The 26879-nt window shown below is 46.1% G+C and overlaps 1 protein-coding gene across 5 annotated transcripts in view; it reads left to right on the top strand.

The window, feature by feature from the left end:
* The window catches only part of LOC141201631 (uncharacterized), a 375891-nt gene extending 359998 nt beyond the window's left edge, over positions 1-15893 (top strand). Inside the window, exons 1-7 of one of the 5 annotated variants that reach the window (XM_073663643.1) lie at positions 3966-5478; positions 5596-5741; positions 5871-6050; positions 6134-6257; positions 6342-6439; positions 6638-6728; positions 13212-15893. In XM_073663643.1, the coding sequence (XP_073519744.1) occupies positions 5664-5741; positions 5871-6050; positions 6134-6257; positions 6342-6439; positions 6638-6728; positions 13212-14572 (1932 nt within the window). In that variant the 5' untranslated portion in view covers positions 3966-5478; positions 5596-5663 and the 3' untranslated portion in view covers positions 14573-15893. Of the gene's footprint in view, positions 1-3965; positions 5479-5595; positions 5742-5870; positions 6051-6133; positions 6258-6341; positions 6440-6637; positions 6729-13211 lie in introns of those variants that run through there. The other 4 variants (XM_073663646.1, XM_073663644.1, XM_073663645.1 and 1 more) reach the window with 4 other exon arrangements.
* Positions 15894-26879: the final 10986 nt, after the last annotated feature.

The following is a 26879-nucleotide window of genomic DNA, read 5'->3' on the forward strand; positions in this document are numbered from 1 at the left end:
GGGCCAGATGGATTCAATAATAGATTTTATAAGATATTTGTACCCATGTTATTACCATTTTAGCCGAAGAGCTCAATAATATCTCAGAAGACTCCCCTCCTTTGCCCCCAATCAGTTAAGAGTCATATAATGGTTTTTCTCAAAGCCTGGAAAAGAACCAAATGCCTGCCCTAATATTCATCCAATATCATTCATTAATGTAGATGTCAAAATATTCTCTAAAATAATTGCACCATGGCTCTCCCACTACCTACCCTCAATTGTTAGCAGCGATCAGGTTGGCTGCATTAAAGGTAGAGAGGCTCGTGATAATACGGATAAAACATTGTTAATTTCACATACAAAAAAAAACCAGGGGATCCCAATGTGCCTTGTTTTTGTCAACACTGAAAAGGCGTTCAACAGAGTGCACTGGACTTTCTTGAAGAGCATATTGCCACAGATTGAGTTGAGCTCTTTCTTGTTATCTAAAATTCTATCCTTCACTGACCCTAAAGTGATAGGGTAACCGGCCTTCTATCTGACACATTTTCTATTAAAAAGGGGACAAGACAAGCGTGTCCCTTATCACCTCTGCTATACACATTGATGATGGAACATTTAGCTGTAGAATTACATAAAATTCCTGATATTAGTGGAGTTACTATAGGCTCACACAGCGTCGGACTGGAGTACATTGGGCCCACCAGAGAAAATCATTCTTGGGGCCCACTACGTAGCTACATAGAAATAAATATAAGACCTCCAATTGTGTGGTAACACGCTAATATCAGGGTATAATATAAGATAGTACACTTCTTATTGTTATAGAAAGAGATGGCGCCCACATTTTGGTGCAAACTCAATGATAAATGTCCCCTGATGTGTAATAACAGCTAAACCAATGTTTTATAGCACCAGCGTAGTGGATGGGATTTTATGACATCTCATCCATACGCTGAGAAAATCCAGAGCGTGAATTAACCGATGCTGCGGATATTCACCACCGACTTCATCCTTTGCAATACAAAAGGATCAAGTCAGGCTACATTCCCACAGAGTGAAGCCGCTGCGGCCCCGACACTGCAGTAGAGTCGCAGCACTTCCGCCCTCATTATGCTAATGAGCAGCGCCATTTTTTTTTTCTCCTGTGGACTTTCCTAATAGATGTTAGTCTATTGGGAAAGTCCACATGTGGACCCGCAAGAGAAATTGACATGCTGCGGATCTGAAAGACGTGCCACTTGTCAGAATCCGCGGGTGATCCGCAGCCTGAGATGCACACATAGTGGACATGGGATTTCTAGAAATCCCATCCACTATGCTTTAACATCTGGCCACTGCAGTTTTGACACTGCATAAACACACAGTTTCAAAACCGCAGAGAATCCTGAACGTGGGAACATAGCCTCAGTGGTAAAGGTGAACCAGCAGTAAAGACAACAATATCTGCACTATATCTGTGTGGATATTACCGCTGTTAATTTGCTATGGGTTTTCCATTGTAGAAATTCTGCAGCAAATGCATAATGTGAATGTATCCACTAATAGTGGTGGGGGCCCTAAATCACTTATGTATGGCGTTATTAGTGATATAAAAAAAGAGCTTTCCCTTACTTAAATCTCTCTGCCACATTTAAGGCCATAACTTCTTATCAAGGGCCTCACTTTGCTAGTAACTTTTAGTAAGACTTTTAGTAAGTCAGGGGTGATACAGGGAGAGGGGACTAAGTCAGTCATGGGTGATACAGGGAGAAGGGGCTAAGTCAGTCAGGGGTGATACAGGGAGAGGGGGCTAAGTCTGTCTGAGGTGATAAAGGGAGAGAGGTCACATGGGTTGATACAGGAAAGGGGTCGCAGTCAGAGGTGATACAGGGAGAGGGGGCTCAGCTCAGGGATGATACAGGGAGAGGAGGTGCAGTCAGGGGTGATACAGGGAGAGGGGGCTCAGGTCAGGGGTGATACAGGGAGAGAAGGTGCAGTCAGGGTGATACAAGGAGAGGGGGCTCAGGTCAGGGGTAATACGGGGGATGAGGATCAGTTAGGGGGTGCAGTCAGGTGTGATACAGGGAGGGGGTGCAGCCAGGGGTGATATGGAGGGAAAAGCCTCAGTCAGAGGGGATAAGGGAATGGGGTGCACCGTGCAGTCAGTCAGTTGTGAAAGGGGCGATGAGGGAATATGGCCCCCATTCATCCTTAAGTAACTTAACCCCTTCCCCTCTATCATCCCTGACTAAAGGCCCCCCCATTTGTATTTACTCACTGTTAGGCTGGCAGGGGGGACCTCCTTCAATCATTGCCAGCAGCTGTAAGGCTGCGTGCCCACTATGCGTTTTTCAAGCGTTTTTGCCGCGGAATTTCCGCAGCGAAAACGCTTGATAATACATGCCCCATGGTCCCCAATGAGAATCCGCATGTGCTGTGCACATGCTGCGGAAATTTCCGATGCGGGTATCATTGCGGAAAAATACGCAGCATGTCCATTAATTTTGCGGACACGCAGCGTAATTGCCGCCATTGACTTGCATTGAAATGCTTAACATCCGTATGTATACATGCGGATGTTAATGCGGTTCAATGTGTGGATGGTACCCGGGGCTGGAGAAGAGGAGACTCTCACCTCCAGACCCAGGTACCATGGTACCTGTAAAAAAAAGAATTTAAAATAAAAAATAAATATATATTTACATAGAATTATATAGAAGGTTTGCTGTGTCTGTTAACGTAGTGTCCAGAGGCTGGAGGCGCTACCAGGAGACAGGCCAGTACACCAGGAGACGTGGAGGGAGCCATAGGATGGCAACAACCCAGCAGCAGAACTGTTACCTCCTCCTTTGTGCAAGGAGGAACAGGAGGAGCACTGCCAGAGCCCTGCAAAATGACCTCCAGCAGGCCACAAATGTGCATGTGTCTGCACAAACGGTTAGAAACCAACTCCATGAGGGTGGTATGAGGGCCCGTCGTCCATATATGGGGGTTGTGCTCACAGCCCAACACAATGCAGGACGCTTGGCATTTGCCACAGATCACCAGGATTGGCAAAGTCGCCACTGGCGCCCTGTGCTTTTCACACATGAAAGCAGGTTCACACTGAGCACATGTGACAGAGTCTGGAGACGCCGTGGAGAGCGATCTGCAGCCTGCAACATCCTTCAGCATGAACGGTTTGGCAGTGGGTCAGTAATGGTGTGGGGTGGCATTTCTTTGGAGGGCCGCACAGCCCTCCATGTGCTCGCCAGAGGTAGCCTGACTGCCATTAGGTACAGAGATGAGATCCTCACACCCCTTGTGAGACCATATGCTGGTGCGCTTGGCCCTGGGTTCCTCCTAATGCAGGACAATGGCAGATCTCATGTGGCTGGAGTGTGTCAGCAGTTCCTGCAAGATGAAGGCATTGAAGCTATGGACTGGCCCGCCCTTTCCCTAGACCTGAATCCGATTGAGCACATCTGGGACATCATGTCTCGCTCCATCCACCAACGTCACGTTGCAGCACAGACTGTCCAGGAGTTGGCGGATGCTTTAGTCCAGGTCTGGGAGGAGATCCCACAGGAGACCATCCGCAACCTCATCAGGAGCATGCCCAGGCATTGTAGGGAGGTCATACAGGCACGTGGAGGCCACACACAATACTGAGCCTCATTTTGACTTGTTTTAAGGACATTACATCAACCTTGGATCAGCCTGTAGTGTGTTTTTCCACTTTAATTTTGGGGGTGACTCCAAATCCAGGCCTCCATTGGTTAATACATTTGATTTCCATTAATGATTTATGTGTGATTTTGTTGTCAGCACATTCAACTTTGTACAGAACAAAGTATTCAATGAGAATATTTCATTCATTCAGATCTAGGATGTGTTATTTGAGTGTTCCCTTTATTTTTTTGAGCAGTGTATATAGGTTTTATTACTAGATGTAAAGAAGAAAACTAAAGACTGTAAAATAATAAATCTCCTCATATGTTTCCCCTTATTATCTCCAGTAATTGTATTATTACTGTTATGCACACGCCCGGACTGACTGGGGTGTGCTTGATTAGTGATCCCACTGTACCATAAACCGAGGAGTGCCTGGAGGGGCGTAACTAAGTATCAACCCGATCCGACCAAGGTCGCATGGCAGCTCAGTCGACTCCGTGCACCAGGGAGGAACCGAGCAGAAGGACCAGGTGCTACTCCAGGTCAGACCCCGGACATCGCTGTTGGAATGCAGGAACTGGGGAATGCAGGAACAGGCAGGTTAGGCTGGCATACAGACAGGTGGGTATTGGCAGGCACAGTTGGTATGCAGACAGGTGGGTACTGGTAAGCACGGCTGGTATGCCGACAGGGTGGTACTGGCAGGCACGGCTGGCGTGCAGATAGGGAGGCACTAGCAGGTTGGAGCGCAGGCTGGATAGGGTTCAGTACAGACTGGGATACAGGAACAGAGCCGCAGATGCGGTAGACAAGCAGAGTAAAGCGAAACCGCCGGAGCGGAGGACAAGGCAGAGCAGAGCGAAACCGCCGGAGCGGTGGACAAAGCAGAGCAGAGAGGAACCGCTGGTTCGGTGAGCAAGCAGAGCAGAGCGAAACCGCTGGAGTGGTGGACCAGGCAGAGCTGAAAGAAACCACTAGTGCGGTGAGCAAGCAGACAGAGCGAAACCGCAGGTGCGGTGGACAAGGTAGAGCAGAGCAAAACCGCCGGAGCGGTGGACAAGGCAGAGCAGAGAGAAACCGCTGGTGCGGTGAGCAAGCAGACAGAGCGAAACCGCAGGTGCGCTGGACAAGGTAGAGCAGAGCGAAACCGCCGGAGCGGTGGACAAGCAGAGCAGAGAAGAACCACCGGAGCGGTGGACAAGGGGGAGCAGAGCGAAACCGCAGGAGCGGTGGACAAGCAGAGCAGGACAGGGCTGAAGGTGCAGGCAGAGAGGACTGGGCTCTGTTCACATGTAACAGACAGGAAAATACAGGAAGACGGTTAGAACACAGGAGGTAGATATGGAGGAAGGGAAAAGGGACAAGCAGAACCAGATACACACAAGGTACTTACAACGAAGTAGCGAGTGGACTCTAAAGTCACAAACAGAAGTAGAGAGACAACGAGTTGGAGCTAGGTGCAGGTTCAGACACTGCAGAAAAAGGGAAGGTACGGATATAGAAATAAACAGACAACAGGCTAGGAGATAGTTCAGACAGGAACTGACACTGGAACGAAGTCACAGGTAACAGGCCTGGGAATACAGCCCCCAGGATGGCGGAAACAGACAAGATGAGAACAGGACCTGGCAACTCAGAGGCGAAGGAGCACACTGATTGTTAGTGTTGCTCAGGCACCACCTTCAGGGTGGAGGGGGTTTAAATATCCAGTGACTCACAGCAATAGGCTGGGGATGCATTAGGAGCGCGCCCACAGCAGCTATAAGAATCAGGAAGCAACCGGGCCGCCGCCCTAAGCAGTCAGACAAGGGACAAGCACACAGCATGAACTGGAGCAAGGTTTGCAGGCTGGACTGATGGGTAAGATTGCGGTCTTGCATAGTGGGAGGTGGTGCACTATGCAAGCACACCACCAGGGATGTTACAATTACACAGGATTTTTATGATGTTACATCGGCTCATCTTCTTCTCATTCAGGTCTCTACAATATCAAATCAGTGAAGATCTTCTATATAAGAGAATTTTCCTGATTTTATCCATCAAGGATGGATATGGACAGAGACAAGATGGTGGAGAGGATGTTACACCTCACCCTAGAGATCCTCTTCCGGCTTACTGGAGAGGTGAGAGATTCTGATGACGTTACATTACATCATTCTTATCTATGGGAATAACAGATGGACAGAACTGGAGAGGTGAGGACTCTGGAAATGTCTAGAGTGAGATGTATTAATGTGTCTCTCCATAACCAGGATTACACAGTAGTGAAGAAGACCTCTAGTGAGCGCTGTCAGGCCCCTGTGTCTGAGGGATGGGGAAGACCCCTGAGCCCAATCACAGGGCCTCCACCTCACCCCCTGATACATGAGGACATCAGTGACCAGAAGATCCTAGAACTCGCCTACAAGATGATTGAGCTGCTGACTGGAGAGGTGACACTGCTGGGAATGCTGGGACATTATACAGTAACGCTATGAAGGGATCGGGGGGATGATGGTATCATTGTATGTGTCAGGTTCTTATAAGGTGTCAGGATGTCGCTGTCTATTTCTCCATGGAGGAGTGGGAGTATTTAGAAGGACACAAAGATCTGTACAAGGACGTCATGATGGAGGTTCCCCAGCCCCTCACATCACCAGGTAATAGACAGGACTAAATACACACGGCCCATAATTATCTGTATGTAAAGAACGAATTCAGTCCATGAATTTTCTTTCCTCCAGTTCTATCCAGTAAGAGGACAACACCAGAGAGATGTCCCCGTCCTCTTCTTCGACAGGACTGTAAACAAGAAGATCCCAATGTTCCTCAGGATCATCAGGTAGATGGAGAGAAGGTGTCATGAGATTTCCCCTATGATGTGTAGACGGCTGTGAAGGTCTTGTGCTCAGTCTTGTTTTATCCACCAGTATTATATGTTTTATACTTGTGTAATGAGAACGGTGAAGATGGCAGGATTAGAGCTGATCATAGATGGGACTTCTCCATCTGTCTGTGACTTTTACGATATTTGTTTCAGGGTGAAGATCTGACCCATATTAATACTACAGAGACATATGTGAGGGGTGTTGAGTGGTGTAAAGAGGAGATTCCTACATATGGCTGGCCAGGTGAGTAGTGACCACTAAATACAGAGAAGTCATTGATTCTTCTCAGTCACCGGCTGTGGTTGCTTTATCAGTAGTGTAGTCCGACCTTATCACAATCGTGTGATCTCCATTTTGCCTCTAGATCACAACATTCTCCTCCACTCAAAACTGTTGAAATGACTTTGGGTATTGAAAACCCTTTTCTATAGAACTTGCAACCAGGAAGATCCACCTCCCCCTGGGATCTCAAATTTGGACTCATTAGACCAAAGCACAGATTTCCACTGGTCTAATGTCCATTCCTTGTGTTCTTTAGCCCAAACAAGTCTCTTCTGCTTGTTGCCTGTCCTTAGCAGTGGTTTCCTAGCAGCTATTTTACCATGAAGGCCTGCTGCACAAAGTCTCCTCTTAACAGTTGTTGAAGAGATGTGTCGGCTGCTAGAACTCTGTGTGGCATTGACCTGGTCTCTAATCTGAGCTGCTGTTAACCTGCGATTTCCAAGGCTGGTGACTTGGATAAACTTATCCTCAGAAGCAGAGGTGACTCTTGGTCTTCCTTTCCTGGGGCGGTCCTCATGTGAGCCAGTCTCTTTGTAGCGCTTGATGGTTTTTGCAACTGCACTTGGGGACACTTTCAAAGTTTTCCAAATTTTTCAGACTGACTGACCTTTGTTTTTTAAAGTAATGATGGCCACTCGTTTTTCTTTACTTAGCTGCTTTTTTCTTGCCATAATACAAATTCTAACAGTCAATTCAGTAGGACTATCAGCTGTGTATCTACCAGACTTCTGCACAACACATCTGATGGTCCCAAGCACATTTATAAGGCAAGAAATTTCACTTATTAAACCTGACAGAGCACACCTGTGAAGTGAAAACCATTTCCGGTGACTACCTCTTGAAGCTCATCAAGAGAATGCCAAGAGTGTGCAAAGCAGTCATCAAAGCAAAAGGTGGCTACTTTTAAGAACCTAGAATATAAGACATATTTTCAGTTGTTTCACACTTTTTTGTTAAGTATATAATTCCACATGTGTTAATTCATAGTTTTGATGCCTTCAGTGTGAATGTGCAATTTTCATAGTCATGAAAATACAGAAAAATGTTTAAATTTAGAGAAGGTGTGTCCAAACTTTTGGTCTGTACTGTATACCCGTGCCTTCGGAGATGAGTATATGGTGCGTATATATTCATAGAAGGGGCCTACAAAAGACATTCCTCTCAACACTATATACATCCAATCCCATCTTACATTGTCAAAAGCTTTTTCAGCATCTATTGCAGGTAAAGCTGGTGTTTCTCTTGTCCTTGGGTTAAGATTTATCTTAAGTGTCAATAGTACTTTTCTAATGTTTATCGTGGCCGGTCTACCCTTGATGAAACCTGACTGTGCGCGTGATATTAGCTTTGGCATGATGGTGGCCAATCTATCTGCCATTATCTTGGAGAGTATTTTGTCAACATTTCTGAGAGAAATCGGTCTGTATAAGCCCAGGGCCATTGGGTCTTTTCCTGGTTTATGTAATAATTTGATATAGGCCATGACGCTTGAATTAATCATTCCTTTTCCCTCCAGTATGTCATTAAATAGATCTGTTAAAAGAGGGGCTATGTCTTCTATTATCGTTTTGTATAATTCACTTGTGTATTCATCTGAGCCTGGTGCTTTGTGGTTGTGGAGTTTTTTGATGGTGGTTATTTTCTCTTCTAGTGTGATTTTGGCGTTTAGGTGTTGTTTAAACTCATCTGTCAGTTTTGGTAGTTTAACCCTTTCTAGTAAAGTGCTATTTCCAAACTTTTCAGTAGAGGTGTTGCTATACAGATCTCTGTAAAAGGATCCTAGTCTTTCTGTTATTTCCCTGGGATGTTACCCTTCGAGTCCTTCAAACATTGGGGGCCTTGTACTGTTAACTTATTTCTCACCAGATTCGCCATCATTTTCTCTGATTTATTTCCATATTTGGATAAGTTAATTTCGAGATCCCGCTGGTATAATTGTTCCCTTTTTTCCACCCACACGATCTTTGTTCCTTCAACCACTTTTCCCTGTTATGTTTATTCATACTGGTTTGAAATTTGGTGTAGGCATCTCTAAGTTTCTCAGAGGCCTCCTCGAATTTTTTTTGAGTGTTTCTTTTTTTGCCACAGACATATGACATTATTCTGCCTCTTGTTACCGCTTTTACCATTTCCCATAGTCATTTATTATTTTCCCTATTCTCTTCGTTATCTATTAGAAAATCTGACCACTAATCCTTTACTCTTAGGGTGAAGCCTTCATCATCTTTCAATAAGGAGGAGTATCTCCATAACAAATCTGAACCTTTTGGCGTGTATCAGCTATATCTAACAGTATCAATGCATGATCAGATATTACTATGTTTTGCATCTGGGTATCCTCTACCCTTCTTAGTATGTTTGCCGATATGAGAAAATAATCTGTTCTGGATAGCGAGCCACACGCATGCGAATAGAGAGTGGACTCCCTATTCTGAGGGTGTAGTAGTCTCCATGCATCACCTAACCCCGTAGACAAACAAAATGGGTAAAACTCTATCCTGTCTTTTGGCGGTTTTGGTCGCCTTTTGATAGTTCTTCCTGTCCTCCTCAACATTGACCACCTAACTTAGAGCACCTCCCACTATTCTATTTGTGCCCAGGTCTGCTATTACCTTTTTCTCCAGTTGATGAAAGAAGATTTTATTATTTGTATTTGGTGCATAGACATTGTATAAGCTATACGTTTCTCCCCTACAGGTAATGACAGAATACGAAGTCTACCGTCTTCTCCCACATAAGTTTCACTCATCTGCCCATTTATATTTTTATTCATTAATGTGAGCACCCCTGCTTTCTTATCAACTGATGATGCCCCGAAAACTTTACCCACCCACATTTTTTTCATTCTCCGGAAATCTTTTTTTTCAAAATGGGTTTCTTGGAGTAGAGCTACATCTGGCTTCAGGCGTTTCAGGTGACAAAGAATCATCATATGCTCTTGCGGAGAGCGTATCCTTTTAACATTCCATGAAATTATTCTCATAATTTTTTCCAACATTTTTTTGGGTTACCTTTTCCCCCAACTGTCTGGTTTTTCTCCCCCATTTTTTCCCTTTTCTCCCCCTTTCCCTGCTTTCAGCTGCAACTGTTCAAGTGAGATAACGTGTGTAGATGAACCGCTCCAGGATTGTATTTTATTATAGATCCCTACAAACAAAACTTGGCTTTTTTAAACTGTAAACATGAACCAAACTTGATGACCATGTTAATAAATGACCCTAAGCTTATATACAGTATTTTAAGCTTCTTTGACTTCACTTCTTCCTGGTCAAATCTCCCTCACCACGGCACCTCCTGTATCATTTTATTTATTTATCTATCACCCCCTTTTTTTTGCCACATTTTCCTTTCCGATTGTTCCTATAGCCCCTCTTTTCAAATTATACCCTTATTATTGTCTCCCCCCCCCCCCTCCCCCAGACTCGTCCAACATATTACATGAAAATACAAAACATTCAGTACCCTCCTACCAGTTAGCCCTTAACGGATATTACTGGGGAGTGACCAAGATCTGGATGAGGCAAGGTGGTGAGACACTTGGAGGGTATATGTGAGAAATATCACAGAGTCTTATATAATCAACGTCCTGAGTAGACTCCCATATCTTTCCCCAAGAGTGCTTTTACTCACTGTCCCAACAGTTCTTTCTTTTCATGGGGTTTTTGATCTCCTGTCTTGCCTTTGCTTTCTCGGTGAATTTGATGAGGAGGGGGGTGATCACCCGATGTCTTCTTCAGGTGTTCCTTGAGACTCTCTAGGATCTGTTCTTCGTGCATAGGGGCTGTACTGTTGTTGTAGATTCAAGATGTTATCCATGAATGCTTCCGCTGCTTTCGGATCTGTGAAGGGTCTGGAGTATCCATCCCACAGTCTTATATGAAGAATTGCTGGATATCTTAATTGAAAACGTATATTTTTGCTAAATAAGACTGAAAAGATTAAAGCAAAGGATCTGTGTTGTCTGGTTACTTCAGCTGAAAAGTCTTCAAATAGTGGAAGTTTTACCCCTCGGACCAACAGGGGCTGTCTGAGGCGGCGATATTTCTGTATAATGTCATTTTTATCAGAAAAATCAAGATACTTTACTATTACTTGTCTTGGTCTTTTATTGTCCCCTTTCTCCATATTTCCTGGTGGACCAATGCGGTGCACCCTTTCAGATTTGCGTCCTGTTATGATGTCCGGTGCTTTGGGTATGTCTATTTCACAGAGTTTTTTCAGCTCTTCATAGGGGAATGTCTCTGGCAGTCCCACTATTCCGAGATTACTCCTTCTGGATCTGTTCTTCAGGTTGTCTATTCAGTCTCTCAATACAACATTTTCTCTTGTAAGTCTAGCCAGACTCTCTTGATCAGTGTGCGCATCGTCCTCTATTGCAGATATCCTTGTTTCTATTCTGTTTATTTACTCAGTGGCCTCATGTAGCTGTTCCTGCATTGCCTGCAGTGCCTGTGTCACTGATTATTTCAAGGTATGTAATATCTCAGGTAATAGTTTATAGGCCACCTCCGAGGCCAGTCTCTTATAGTCCAATCTCAGTACCTGGGTGTCTCTGTTAGCATCGGTGCCAGTGTTCATGTGCGTCTCCAGCCTGCTTTCCTCTGCAGTGGCGCGAGCGTCTGCATGTACCAGCACCATGACACCTCCCTGAAAGCGCGGGCTGTCTTGTTTTTGGCATTGCTGCGCAGTAGATATCATTCCATGTAGGTGGGACGCGTGCCCCACCGTTCAGTCTTCCTGACTTGCCTGGTTACGGAGCCTATCGCCGCTATTTGTAGCCGGTACTTTAGTAAGGTCTGTGGAGGTGCCGGGAGCTCAGGAGTCATCCTCCCTACATTACCAGCGCTGGAACCAGAAGTCCTCAATTTTGCATTTCTTTTGGAAATCAAGATCCTAGAGTCTGGAGGAAGAGTGGACAGGCCACTATCCAAGCTGCTTGAGGTCTAGTGTGAAGTCAGTGATGGTTGGGGAGCCATCTCTTCTGCTGGTGTAGGTTCAATGTGTTTTATCAAGACCAAAGTCAGCGCAGCCGTCTACCAGGACATTTTACAGCACTTCATGCTTTCCTCTGCAGACAAGCTTTTTGGAGATGGAAATTTCATTCTCCAGCAGGACTTGGCACCTGTCCACACTGCCAAAAGTACCAATACCTGGTTTAAAAACAACAGTATCACGGTGCTTGATTGGCCAGCAAACTCGCCTGACCTTAACCCCATAAAGAATCAATGGGGTATTGTCAAGAGGAAGACGAGAGACACCAGACCCAACAATGGAGACGAGCTGAAGTCTGTTATCAAAGCCACCTGGCCTTCCATAACACCTCAGCAGTGCCACAGGCTGATTGCCTCCATGCCACGCCACATTGATGCAGTAATTGATGCAAAAGGAGCCCCAACCAAGTATTGAGTGCATTTACTAAACATACATTTCATTAGGTCAACATTTCGGATTTTAAAATCATTTTTCAAGCTGGTGCTATAAAGTATTCTAATTTACTGAGATAATGACTTTTGTGTTTTCATTGGCTGTAAGCCATAGTCATCAACATTAACAGAAATAAACACTTGAAATAGATCACTCTATTTGTAATGACTCTATATACTATGAGTTTCACTTTTTGTATTGAAGAACTGAAATAAATTAACTTTTTGATGATATTCTAATTTAGTGAGATGCACCTGTATAAAACCAAGAGGCTTGGTTTTTATGACAGAAAATGTGTTGGTATTAATACAAACCGTATTGGAATCCCAAGGCTTTTCATTTCCGGAGCCCAGCCCGCCTAAACGTGTCAGCTTCCATTTTTACCATTATACCTCTGGAAGAACCTTTCCTCCAGCCACGGGGCAGCTGCAGCGGCTTTTTATGTTCTTATAGGTGTTGTGCCTACACACAACAGCCTTAGGTTAGTGCTATCATCGATTATAACCTATCCCTAACCAGGCGGAATTGCCCTATTTTGTATGCGCTTCTGTCCCTCTCCAGAGCTTTTCAGTCTATAGCAAAAGTGACTATTTTGATTCCACAGCCACTTTCTGGAAATTATCAAGAAGTGCATGTTGGAGAGTGAAAATTGCAAATGTGTCATTTTATTACCCAACACATAGTGCTCAGATTGTGCTCCAGGAGACACACACCGTAAATTAAGTGGGTTCTTCTCACAATAGTAATTCCAAATACATGGATGCTGAGTATGGTTTGGTCACACTGCAAGGCTCAGAAGCGAGGGGGAGATTTGACTTTGGGAGAGCGGATATTGCTGGATGGGTTTATGGAAGCCATGTTGCTTTTCAAGAGCCTTTATTAGACTATGAACTGTCATTGTCTTGGTGAATAATGTAATTTTTTAAAGAACATGCATTTTAAGGAGTGTTTGTAGAAATGTTCAAAAATATAAATTTTAAAGATATTTTATTTAAAATTAATAATTGTTTTTTTTCTTAGCAGATGATTATACCAGGAGAGCAGAGGGACAGCTGACAACTTCAATTTTTAAATCAGATGATCTCGAGATCCCACAGGATACAACTGAAGTGAATGCCATTACTACAGATATAACATCATCCCTTCACAGCAAAGATCTATCATCTGATCCTTTGAAACAGATCCTGTCTTCTGATTCATTATCGACTACTAAGGAAAATCAAAGTCACAAAATAAGCATTAAAAAACAAACTGCTTCTAAAGCAAAGAAGCCATTTTCACTTTCAGAACCTAGAAAAAGTTTTCCCCTCGAAAAATCTTTCCTTAAATATCAAAAAATTCACACAGCGGAGAATAGATTTTCTTGTTCCAAGTGTGGGAAATGTTTTAACCAGATATCAGATCTTGTTTCTCACCAGAGAATTCACACAGGGGAGAAGCCTTTTTCATGTTTAGAATGTGGGAAATGTTTTAACCGGAAAGCGCATCTTGATTGCCACCAGAGAACTCACACAGGGGAGAAGCCTTTTTCCTGTTCAGAATGTGGGAAATGTTTTAACCAGAAATCAAATTTTATGAAACATCAGAATACTCACACAGGGGAGAAGCCATTTTCCTGTTCAGATTGTGGGAAATGTTTTAATCAGAAATTAGATTTTGTTACTCACCAGAGAACTCACACAGGGGAGAAGCCATTTTCATGTTCAGAATGTGGGAAATGTTTTAACCGGAAAGCGCATCTTAATAACCACCAGAGAATTCACACAGGGGAGAAGCCTTTTTCATGTTCAGAATGTGGGAAATGTTTTACAGAGAAATCAAGTCTTATGAAACATCAGAATACTCACACAGGGGAGAAGCGATTTTCCTGTTCAGACTGTGGGAAGTGTTTTAATCAGAAATTAGATTTTGTTACTCACCAGAGAACTCACACAGGGGAGAAGCCATTTTCATGTTCAGAATGTGGGAAATGTTTTAACCGGAAAGCACATCTTATTAACCACCAGAGAATTCACACAGGGGAGAAGCCTTTTTCCTGTTCAGAATGTGGGAAATGTTTTAATCAGAAATCAGATTTTGTTAAGCACCAGAGAATACACACAGGGGAGAAGCCTTTTTCATGTTCAGAATGTGGGAAATATTTTAAACAGAAAGCTCACCTTGTTATCCACCAGAGAACTCACACAGGGAAGAAGCCTTTTTCCTGTTCAGAATGTGGGAAATGTTTTAACCAGAAATCAAATGTTGTTATACACCTAAGAACCCACACAGGGAAGAAGCCCTTTTCCTGTTCAGAATGTGGGAAATGTTTTACAGAGAAATCAAGTCTTATCAAACATCAGGGAACTCACACAGAGAAGAAGCCCCTTTTTCCAGCTTAGAATGTGGAAAATGTTTGACCAGAAATCCGATTTGGTTAAACACCAGAGAACCCACATAGCTGAGAAGCCTTTTCCATGTTCAAAATGTGGGAGATGTTTTGTGAATAAATAATCTCTTCTTGGTCACCAGAGAACTCATACTGGGGAGAAATCTTTTTCATGTTCAGAATGTTGGAAATGTTTTAACCGAAAATTGTATCTTCATAAAGGGGTTGTTCACTACTAGGACAACTCCTTCTCATTCCTCATGTTTGGCCTTGTTAAAATAAAAACACTCATACGCACCTCCCGTTCTGGCACTGTTCCATTGGTGTCACAACTTGCTTTCCCGGGGCTCACATAAAGTTGTTACATCACACAAGCTCTGTGCCCAATCAACGCCGCCTTCACTGTCCTCGCCTTTGGATGTATTGAACATCAACAGGAGGGACATAGCCTGGACATAGCACCAAGAGAATGCACACATTGAAAGCACTCTCGTCAGACTGTGTTCCTGGGGGAATTATAAGCAATTTACAGCCTCCAACATGACTTTCGATATGGGAAAGAAAGAAGAGATCAGAGGTTAGTCTGAGGTCCTCCACCTCTGTCAGCATGCCTGGTATGCCGCGTTTCTTATGGAAGGTCTTATCTTCCTGCTCCGGAGCTATTACTGCCTCACCTCAGCATGGAAAAAAAGCAGTCTAAACCCTCATGATGCCAGACAGCTCCAGCCTGTAAGTCCTGCAGCAATTTCTCTCTTAATGTCGGCCTCACAAGAAAACAGCTCCACAAATCTCCCTGTACGCTCACCAAAGCCCCCACTGTGCAGTGCTTGCTTCACAGGGACATTTACCTCCCAGCCACAGGTTATTCTGATGTGGGGAACAACATAACTTATTTGTATATCAGATTGCGTCTATCCCTACTAAAGAAGATATGGAGCAATATATTCAGAGTCTGGAGACCACATCCAATACTGAAATACGTCCCCTCACTTCTATCCTGTCACAGCTTACTGACAAGGTACAGAGATTAGAGGATAATGTCGTCCAGGTTAGAGGCCATCAAAATGCTCAGAAACTAACACTGGATCTTCACAGGCAGTAAATAAACCATCTGTTTAATATGGTTGATGATCAAGAAAATCACAATAATATCTGGATAAGGGGTATACCTGAAAGCATCAATGCACAAGCGATTATGCCAACACTGCGATCATTATTCAATAATATCCTTGGTGATCCTATTGATAAGGAGGTGGAGATTTATAAGGCGCACCGTACATTAGGCAATCATGGCCCAGATCCTGAGCGTCCAAGGGACATTACCTGTCGCATACATTTTTTCAATGTAAAAGAGGCCGTTGTGAGGAAAGCAGAGGAGTTGGGTCCTGGTGATTTCAATGGAAAACGCATATAATTGCTCACATATCTATCCTGAATGACACTTGCTAAAAGAAGGGTATTGAAACCACTACTTGATGCCCTCTGGGAAAATGGCCTGATGTACTCCTGGGGCTACCCATTCTAGCTGTAAATTTTCAAAGATCCAAGCAACATGAGACCTATTTGTGATGTCCTGGACATTCCATATATCTGACTGGCCACCTGCTCCACCATTGCCACAGAGAGTTCCAGCACGTCGCAGAAGGCGTTCAGTGGATCAGGAACTTGATGGTGATGCAGCCAGATGGAAAAGGAACCTGCCAATCATATGAGCTCCTGAAATGAATCTAGTCTTCCTTGATGAGAGAGACAGTTTTCAGATGATTACTTATTTCTTTAAGCATATAATTAGATACAGTTGTGCACAAAAGTTTACATACCCCGGCAGAATTTTTGCTTTCTTGGCCTTGTCTCAGAGAATATGAATGATAACAAAAAAACTTTTTCTCCACTCATGGCTATTGGTTGGATGAAGCCATTTATTGTCAAACTACTGTGTTTTCTCTTTTTTAAATCTTAATGACAACCAAAAACATCCAAATGACCCTGATCAAAAGTTCACATACCCCAGTTCTTAATACCGTGTATTGCCCCCTTTAACATCAATGACAGCTTGAAGTCTTTTGTGGTAGTTGTGGATGAGGTTTTTTATTTCCTCAGATGGTAAAGCTGCCCATTCTTCTTGGCAAAAAGCCTGCAGTTCCTGTAAATTCTTGGGCTGTCTAGCATGAATTGCGCGCTTGAGATCTCCCCAGAGTGACTCAATGATATTGAGGTCAGTAGACTGATATGGCCACTCCAGAACCTTCACTTTGTTCTGCTGTAGCCAATGACAGGTCGACTTGGCCTTGTGTTTTGGATGGTTGTCATGTTGAAACGTCCAAGTACATCCCATGTGCAGCTTCCGGGCTGATGAGTGAAAATTTATCTTCAGTATTTGCTGATAACGTGCTGCATTAATCTTTCCTTCAACTTTTACCAAGTTTCCTGTGCCTTTGTAGTTCACACATCCCCAAAACATCAGCGATCCACCTCTGTGCTTTACAGTAGGAAAGGTGTTCCTTTCATCATAGGCCTTGTTGACCTCTCTCCAAATGTAACGTTTATGGTTGTGGCCAAAAAGTTAAATTTTGGTCTCATCACTCCAAATTGCCTTGTTCCAGAAGTTTTGAGGCTTCTTTGGCGTATTCTAGGTGAGATACTTTGTGGCATTTGCGCAGTAATGGCTTTCTTCTGACGACTCATCCATGCAGCCCATTTTTCTTCACGTGCCTCCTTATTGTGCATCTTGAAACAGCCACACCGCTAGTTTTCAGAGAGTCCTGAATTTCAGATGATGTTATTTGTGGGTTTTTCTTTGCATCCAGAACAATTTTCCTTGCCGTTGTGGCTGAAATCTTTGTTCGTCTACCTTTGCTGTGTTATACAGTTCAACTACCTTTTTCCATAGATCCGTTGAAAATTCTTTTGCTTTCCCCATGACTCACAATCCAGAAATGTCAGTGCACACACACTGATTACAAGCAAACAGGTCACAGGTGAGGATGTTAATTCTGCTGGGGTATGTAAACTTTTGAGCAGAACTGTACCATTGCTACAGCAGTGGATACAAAAGGTCTAATATCCCTTATTTATAGGCAGTTACTGGCCCTATAGTTGGATAAATATCCTTTGATAGTTAAGACAAAATGGGAGGAGGATGTGGGTCCCTTATCTGAGGAGCAATGGGGGAAAATACTGAAATGACACCGAAACTTTCATTGTCGGAGTCACAAAGATTGTCCCGAATTCTTCTGATTCATAGGGTATATAGATCCCCAAGTATTTTATTTAAAATTGAAATACAAAAGGATGACGCATGTCTTAGATGTGATCAAAATGACGCCCACCTGATACATATGATGTGGGAATGTGTAAATATTGGCGACTACTGGAATGGGGTGATCGCTCTTGTACTATCTGTATTTGGGATACAACTTCAGTTGGAACCTAAAATCTGTATCCTGGGACTCCTGGGAGAAGATGTAGACCCAGACTCCCATATAGCAATAGCTACCTCAAGAATATTATTCCAAGCCAGAAAGTTGTTGGCACTACATTGGATAGACAATTCTCCCCCAACGATAACAGAACTAAAATCCAGGATAAATAACACTCTATGCTTGGAAAGGGGATCTTATATTAAAGGAACGCTCTCAAGAAATCTATACACATATGGGAGCAATGGTTAATTACCCCAGGTATTGCTTCAGAAAACCTTCTCAGAAATACTATACTGGACCATTTGTACATTTCCTTATAGTAAACCAGGAATTTATATCCTTATACCTAAGGTGTCAGCTAATAATAATTGTCTCAGTCCACACAATTGCCCCTTCTTAGATATATTCTTTTTCTTTTGATGTCCCAATAGGGAAAAAAATAAGCCGTCAGGAAGTATTCAGATATTTATGTACAAATGTAAAATTACTATTCCAAAACATTGTACTATAGAGCGATATTGGGATTTATATCATTGTAAACCGTTTCTTGTATTGTTACTGGTTTTTCTTTCTTTTTATTTTTTTTGTCACAAAGTTTATTTAAAAAAAAAGAAAATGTTGGTCTTTCTTTGTTTTGTTAAATAAAAATGATCTGATTGAAAAAAAGAAATGAGGGAAGGTCTTTACTAGATCAAACGTATACAAAATGCCAAGATCACATGTGAAGGTTCTCGTATGAATTCACAGATAAATGTGGTCTCTCATTGACAAGGAGGTTACATCCTGCAATGCAAAGGACATACGTATCCAAAATAAAAGGATCACCAAGACTATAAATTCATAGCCCCACTGACATAGCGGAAGCATTTTGTTGCCATTGTAGCTCGCTATATAATATTCATGGACAATACCACGACATGCCACCTAATATTCTTGAAACAAAAATTTATAAATATATTAAGGACACTGCCGTTCCTTCCTTACAGACCCCTGAGCAGGAGATACTAGACTAAGCTTTCACTGAACAGGAGATATGAGAGGCCAATAAATCATTCCCTATCGGGAAGAGCCCTGGGCCAGATGGATTCAATAATAGATTTTGTAACATGTTTGCACCTCTGTTATTACCATTTTTAGCCAAAGTGCTCAATAATATCTCAGAAGACTCCCCGTTTTGCCCCCCAATCACTTAAGGCTCATATAATGGTTTCATCAAAGCCTGGAAAAGAACTAAATGCCTGCCCTAATATTCTTCCAATATCATTAAATAATGTAGACGTCAAAATATTCTCTAAAGTGATTACAACACGGCTCTCCCACTGTCTACCCTCAATTGTTAGCAACGATCAGGGCAGAGAAGCTCGTGATAATACAAATAAAACATTGTTAATTTCACATGCAATAAACAGGGGCTCCCAATGTGCCTTGTTTCTGCCTACACTAAAGAAGCGTTCAACACAGTGCATTGGTCTTTCTTGAAGAGCACCCTACCACAAATTAGGTTGGACTCTTTCTTGTTATCTAAAATTCTATCCTTCTACACTGACCCTAAAGCGATAGGGTAAACGGCCTACTATCTGACACATTTTCTATTAAAAAGGGGACGAGACAAGATTGTCCCTTATCACCTCTCATATACACATTGGTGATGGAACATTTCGCGGTAGCATTACATACAAATCCAGATATTAGTGGAGTTACTATAGACTCACATCACTATAAACTAGCTCTATGCGCAGATGAGCTGTTGCTCTATGTTTCAAACCCAGTGATCTCATTTCTCTCTGTAATAAAGGAATTATAACTCGGCCATGTAAGCAATTTTAAAGTCAACTACTCTAAAACAGAGGCCATGAACATAACTTTTAACCCTGAACTGACACAATAACTAATTTCTAATTTCCCCTTTAAGTGGCAGAAAGACACAATTAAGTACCTGGGTATACAAATTCTGGGGAACTTGGATGATCTGTATATTTTAAATTATATCCCCCATCCTTGAACAAATGGTTAAAAATCGAATGAATTATAACTTGAAACCCTTGTCCTGGTCTGGTTGTATTAGTGTGATCAAAATGGACATTTTACCAGATCTTCTTTATATATTTCAGTCCGTTCCGGTCTGCGTTCCTCAGACCTTTTTCTCCCGTCTCAACAATTCTAACAGCAAGTTTGTATGGGGAACATCGAGGCCTAGGATACGTGTTACAATATTGTGAAGAAACAGGAGGGAGGGTTAGGGAGCTGCAACGCAGAATCCAAACAGGGTGAAGATAGTCCACTGAAGGGTGCCGGTCCGGCTGGTGAGCACAGACATATGAAGAAAACGAAAAGGAGAAAATCAGCACTCCAACAGGTAAAATATGAAAAAAATGTATTGGATCATTTAAAAAAAAAAAAAAAAATGTAAAATTCTTATGCGCTTCTGGCGCTAGGTGTAGCGCTGGCGTCCCTGCCCTCTGCTAGGCAGGGACGCTGCTCCCCTCACCGCTCTGCTCCGTGCCCGGCGTCCTCTCCCCGCTCTGCTGTCAGCGCGCGCTCCTTCCCGGCGTCCTCCTCCCGCTCTGCTCTCAGCGCGCGCTCCTTCCCGGCCCCTGTGCTTAGGGCGCGCGCTCCCCTCCTCTTAAAGGGGCCGCGCGCGCCGTCCTAAGGAGTCCCCGGCCAATGGCCGGAGGACTTCATCATATATAAGGCACCTCCTCCAAAATGGAGGTGCCCGAGCAATGTTGTTTGCACCTGTGTCTCACCTGTGCTTCAGCCCTCAGGTCCCGTTGCCAGTTACCTGCCAGTTACCTGCCAGTTTCCTGCCAGTTTCCTGCTAGTTACCTGCCTGATTCCTGCCTGAATACTTGTTACCTGTCTGCCAGTCTGAGGTCCGACGGTCTGCCTTACTACTCCTGTCAGTCTGTCTAAAGGACCAGCCTGCCCGCTCACCTGGGAGCGCATACCAGTTACCTGCCTGCTTGCCTGAGGTCCGACGGTCTGCCTTACTACTCCGGTCAGTCTGTCTATGGACCAGCTTGCCCGCTCACCTGGGAGCGCTTCTCCGTTATCTGCCTGCTTGCCAGCCCGGAGGCTCCGTTGTCACGTGCTGTGACCACCAGCTATCTCAGAGACTCTTGCCCGCTCACCTGGGAGCGCATCTCCGTTACCTGCCTGCTTGCCAGCCCGGAGGTCCCGTTGTCACGTGCGGTGACCACCAGCTATTCCAGAGACTCTTGCCCGCTCACCTGGGAGCGCTTCTCCGTTACCTACCTGCCTGCCAGCCCGGAGGTTCCGCCGTCACGTGCCGTGACCACCTGCTATTCCAGAGACTCTCGCTTGCTCACCTGGGAGCACACATCTACCATCTGCCATCACAGGTCGTACCTACCCCTTACCTAGAGACTGCCACCCGCTCCCTTACAAGGGCCGCCCCCTTGTATAGTAGCTCAGAGGTTCCGCCTCCCGGACCCGTTACAGTTTGCTCGGGCCATGGAACCCGGTGGCACCCAAGCTCCCTCGCTCTCGGACCTCTGTCTTGAACTGTCCCGTCAGAGGTCCCAACAGGAGGCCATCCTGGGTCACCTGCGGAATGTTAATACTCGCCTGAACACTCTGTCTGATCCACCAACAACCTCCGCCAGTGCCATATCTTGCAATCCGGCAGCTCCGCTGCCCACTAATACTATGGTATCCTACCCCGGACCCCGGCTTTCTGCACCTCCTCGCTTCGGAGGCGACCCCGTCCTGGCTTGGGGCTTCATAAATCAGTGCACCCTGCACTTTGAACTTTTGTCCCATCAGTTTAATTCCGACCGGGCCAAAATTGCCTTTATCATGTCCCATCTCACCGGGGAGGCCCTGGCCTGGCTAAATCCTCTATGGGAGAGAGGAGACCCCCTGGTGTCCAACTTGCCTGCCTTTCTCTCGGCTTTCCGGAAAGTCTTCGACGAACCCGGACGGAAGACCTCATCCGCATCCTCTCTGCTACGCCTCCGTCAGGAGGGTCTCACCGTGGGCCAATATGCCATACGGTTCCGCACCCTTGCCTCGGAGCTGGCCTGGGATAACGACGCTCTGGTATCCGTCTTCTGGGAGGGTCTGTCCGGTCGTATTAAAGATGAACTTGCTGGTCGGGACATTCCTACCTCTCTCGATGATCTAATAACCCTTGCCACCCGGATTGACCTACGGTTCCAGGAGCGTGCCAAAGAGGTCACCCGTGAGAGAAGGATTCCACGTTTAGCTCCTACTTTCCAGAAACCCGTCATTCCCTCCATCTCTCCCCAGGTACACTCTCCTGAGCCTATGCAGGTCGACCAGACCAAGATGGTCAAGACCCGTCAGGACTTACGCCGTGCCGAGGGGAGCTGCTTCTACTGTGGCAGTAAGGAGCACCGGATCCGTGCCTGCCCGGAGAGGTCGGGAAACGCCTGTGTCTAGGTTCGCTCAGAGAGGTCCACCTAGACAAGAATAAATCCTCTCCATCCCTGCTGTTGTCAGTTTCGATCATCTACGGGGAGAACCGTTATTTCGAACTAGCCCAACTTGACTCTGGAGCAGCCGGGAACCTTATTTCACAGTCCCTGGTTGAGAAATACCGCATCCCCACCAAACCTCTGGCTGTACCCTTGTCTGTCGCTGCCGTGGATGGGGGCCTCTTACCTCGCCCCATTCAACTCATCACCGAATCCATTACCCTGCAGGTGGGAATGCTGCATTCTGAAAGTATCTCCTTTCATGTTCTGCCTGGACTCTCTCACGCCCTCTTGCTAGGTCTGCCCTGGCTCCAGAGACATGCACCCGTGCTAGACTGGCAAACCGGAGAGGTCCTTCGCTGGGGACAAGACTGTCATAAAACCTGCCTGGTTCCCGTCCATCCCGTCCGTCCCTCTCCTACCCCAGCTAATCTACCTGGACTTCCGATTCCTTATTGGTCTTATGCAGATGTCTTTAATAAAAAGGAGGCAGAGACATTACCACCACATAGACCATACGACTGTCCCATCGATCTGCTACCCGGTACTACTCCTCCCCGTGGGCGTATCTATCCTTTATCCGCTGCTGAGACCCGGTCAATGTCCGAATATATTGAGGAGAATCTGGCCAGAGGATTCATCCGGAAATCTACCTCCCCGGCGGGAGCAGGCTTCTTTTTCGTCAAAAAGGACGGCTCTCTCCGTCCCTGTATAGACTATAGAGGCCTAAACCTGATCACGGTGAAGAATAAGTACCCCCTTCCGCTCATTCCAGAATTATTTGATCGCCTGAGGGGGGCTAGGATCTTCACCAAACTGGACCTTCGTGGGGCGTACAACCTGGTTCGTATTCGTCAGGGGGATGAATGGAAGACGGCATTCAACACCCGGGACGGCCACTATGAATACCTGGTAATGCCCTTTGGTCTCTGTAACGCTCCTGCCGTCTTTCAAGAGTTGGTCAATGACATCTTCCGGGACCTTCTCTACTCCTGCGTAGTGGTGTACCTGGACGACATCTTGGTCTTCTCTCCGGATCTCCAGACTCACCGGAGGGACGTTCGTCAGGTCCTGCTCAGGCTAAGGCAGAACCATCTCTACGCTAAATTTGAGAAGTGCCTCTTTGAGCAGACCTCGCTTCCGTTTCTGGGCTACATTATCTCTCAGACCGGCCTACAAATGGATCCTGAGAAACTGTCTGCCATCGAGAAATGGCCCCGACCGGAGGGGTTGAAGGCCATTCAGCGATTCCTGGGCTTCGCCAACTACTACCGCCTCTTCATACCACACTTCTCTTCCCGGACGGCCCCAATTTCTGCGCTCACCCGTAAAGGTACTAATCCCAAAGAGTGGCCACCCGAAGCAGAGGAGGCCTTTCTTTCCCTTAAACAGGCCTTCTCTTCCGCCCCGGTGCTGCATCGCCCAGATGGCAACAAACAGTTCTTCCTGGAAGTTGACGCCTCCTCCTCTGGAGCCGGAGCGGTACTTACTCAAAAATCATCTTCCGGGAGGATGGTAACTTGTGGCTTCTTCTCTAAACTCTTCTCCTCCTCTGAGCGCAACTATTCCATAGGAGACCGAGAGTTATTGGCCATCAAACTGGCATTGGAGGAGTGGCGTTACCTGCTCGAGGGGGCTCTTCACCCGGTAATAATTTACACTGACCACAAGAACTTGGCTTACCTCCAGCATGCCCAGAGACTTAACCCGCGCCAAGCCCGGTGGTCCTTGTTTTTTGCTCGTTTTGATTTTGTCCTTCATTTTCGCCCGGCTGACAAAAACGTCAAGGCGGACGCCTTGTCTCGGTCCTTTCTGGTGTCTGATCTCGAGGAGGATCCGAAACATATCATCGATCCCGCCAGAGTAATGCAGGTGGCTCCCGTGAGTCTAAATCGTCTTCCTCCTGGTAAGACGTTCGTACCAGTACCTGATCGGGAGAAGATCCTACACTGGGGTCATTCGTCTAAACTAGCTGGCCACGCCGGTCAGAAAAAGACCCTCCAGCTTATTACCCGGCACTACTGGTGGCCTAACCTGCACAAGGATGTAATAGACTTTGTTTCTGCCTGTGTGTCCTGCGCCCGCAACAAAGTTCCGAGACACCTGCCGGCCGGCCGCCTCCTACCTCTGCCAGTACCTGCTGCCCCCTGGCAGCATATAGCGATGGACTTCATTACTGATCTACCCGTCTCTGCCGGTTGTACGGTCATTTGGGTGGTCGCTGACCGCTTCTCCAAGATGGCTCACTTCATTCCACTGCCAGGTCTTCCGTCTGCACCCGAGCTGGCTAAAGACTTTATCCGCCACATCTTCCGTCTTCATGGCCTGCCCCGTCACATCGTGTCGGATCGTGGGGTACAGTTCACTTCCCGTTTCTGGAGAGCCACTTGTAAATTGCTGGACGTCACCCTGGACTTCTCCTCCGCTTACCACCCACAGTCTAATGGTCAAGTGGAGCGGATCAATCAGAACCTGACCAGTTACCTTCGGCACTTCGTTAATGCCCACCATTCTGACTGGGTGGATCTCCTGCCATGGGCCGAATTCTCGTACAACAATCACGAGAGCGAGTCTTCCTCCAAATCCCCGTTTTTTGTAGTCTACGGTCAGCATCCTCGGATCCCGTTTCCCGTCTCCACCTCGGCGGACAATCCGGCTGCGGAATCTCTTGTTAACAAATTTTCCTCCATATGGGAGAGTACCCGGTCCGCACTCCTTCTGTCATCCGAGCGTATGAAAAGACACGCTGACAAAAAACGTCTGGACCCTCCTCAATTCCGCCCTGGGGATAAAGTCTGGCTCTCGTCCAAATATGTCCGGCTCAAGATCCCTTCCTATAAGTTAGGGCCTCGGTTCATCGGCCCACTGGAGGTCATCAGTCAGATCAACCCGGTGGCCTATAAATTGAAACTCCCGGCCAACTTACGGATCCCTAACTCCTTCCATGTGTCTCTCCTCAAACCTGTGGTGCTTAACTCTTTTTCCAAGTCTACAGGTACGCCTCCTGCTCCGGTTTCTGCTGAGGACGAGTTTGAGGTAGAGAACATTCTTGCCACCAAAAGGGTAAGAGGAAAGACCTTTTTTCTGGTAGATTGGAAGGGGTTTGGTCCTGAGGAGAGAACGTGGGAGCCCCGGGAGAACATCCATGCCCCTCTCATCCTAGCTAAATTTCTGTCTGGCCTAAAAAAGGGGGGGCCTAAAGGGGGGGGTACTGTAGCGCTGGCGTCCCTGCCCTCTGCTAGGCAGGGACGCTGCTCCCCTCACCGCTCTGCTCCGTGCCCGGCGTCCTCTCCCCGCTCTGCTGTCAGCGCGCGCTCCTTCCCGGCGTCCTCCTCCCGCTCTGCTCTCAGCGCGCGCTCCTTCCCGGCCCCTGTGCTTAGGGCGCGCGCGCGCGCGCTCCCCTCCTCTTCAAGGGGCCGCGCGCGCCGTCCTAAGGAGTCCCCGGCCAATGGCCGGAGGACTTCATCATATATAAGGCACCTCCTCCAAAATGGAGGTGCCCGAGCAATGTTGTTTGCACCTGTGTCTCACCTGTGCTTCAGCCCTCAGGTCCCGTTGCCAGTTACCTGCCAGTTACCTGCCAGTTTCCTGCCAGTTTCCTGCTAGTTACCTGCCTGATTCCTGCCTGAATACTTGTTACCTGTCTGCCAGTCTGAGGTCCGACGGTCTGCCTTACTACTCCTGTCAGTCTGTCTAAAGGACCAGCCTGCCCGCTCACCTGGGAGCGCATACCAGTTACCTGCCTGCTTGCCTGAGGTCCGACGGTCTGCCTTACTACTCCGGTCAGTCTGTCTATGGACCAGCTTGCCCGCTCACCTGGGAGCGCTTCTCCGTTATCTGCCTGCTTGCCAGCCCGGAGGCTCCGTTGTCACGTGCTGTGACCACCAGCTATCTCAGAGACTCTTGCCCGCTCACCTGGGAGCGCATCTCCGTTACCTGCCTGCTTGCCAGCCCGGAGGTCCCGTTGTCACGTGCGGTGACCACCAGCTATTCCAGAGACTCTTGCCCGCTCACCTGGGAGCGCTTCTCCGTTACCTACCTGCCTGCCAGCCCGGAGGTTCCGCCGTCACGTGCCGTGACCACCTGCTATTCCAGAGACTCTCGCTTGCTCACCTGGGAGCACACATCTACCATCTGCCATCACAGGTCGTACCTACCCCTTACCTAGAGACTGCCACCCGCTCCCTTACAAGGGCCGCCCCCTTGTATAGTAGCTCAGAGGTTCCGCCTCCCGGACCCGTTACACTAGGGTTGTGTCCTTAGTTATAGCAGATGAGAAAAGGACAATGAAGTCATATATATATATATACAGGCACAATGGAGACACATGACACGAAATGAGAAATCAATTAGACATGCAAAAGGTGTGAAGAAAATCCCGGCCACAGTTCACATTGAAGGCAACGAGATCAAATACAGACAAGATGATCATTGCAAG

Source organism: Phyllobates terribilis, unplaced genomic scaffold, assembly GCF_046119375.1.
Source record: "Phyllobates terribilis strain yellow unplaced genomic scaffold, ASM4611937v1 Scaffold_120__1_contigs__length_5212024, whole genome shotgun sequence".
NCBI classification, from domain to species: Eukaryota; Metazoa; Chordata; class Amphibia; order Anura; family Dendrobatidae; genus Phyllobates; species Phyllobates terribilis.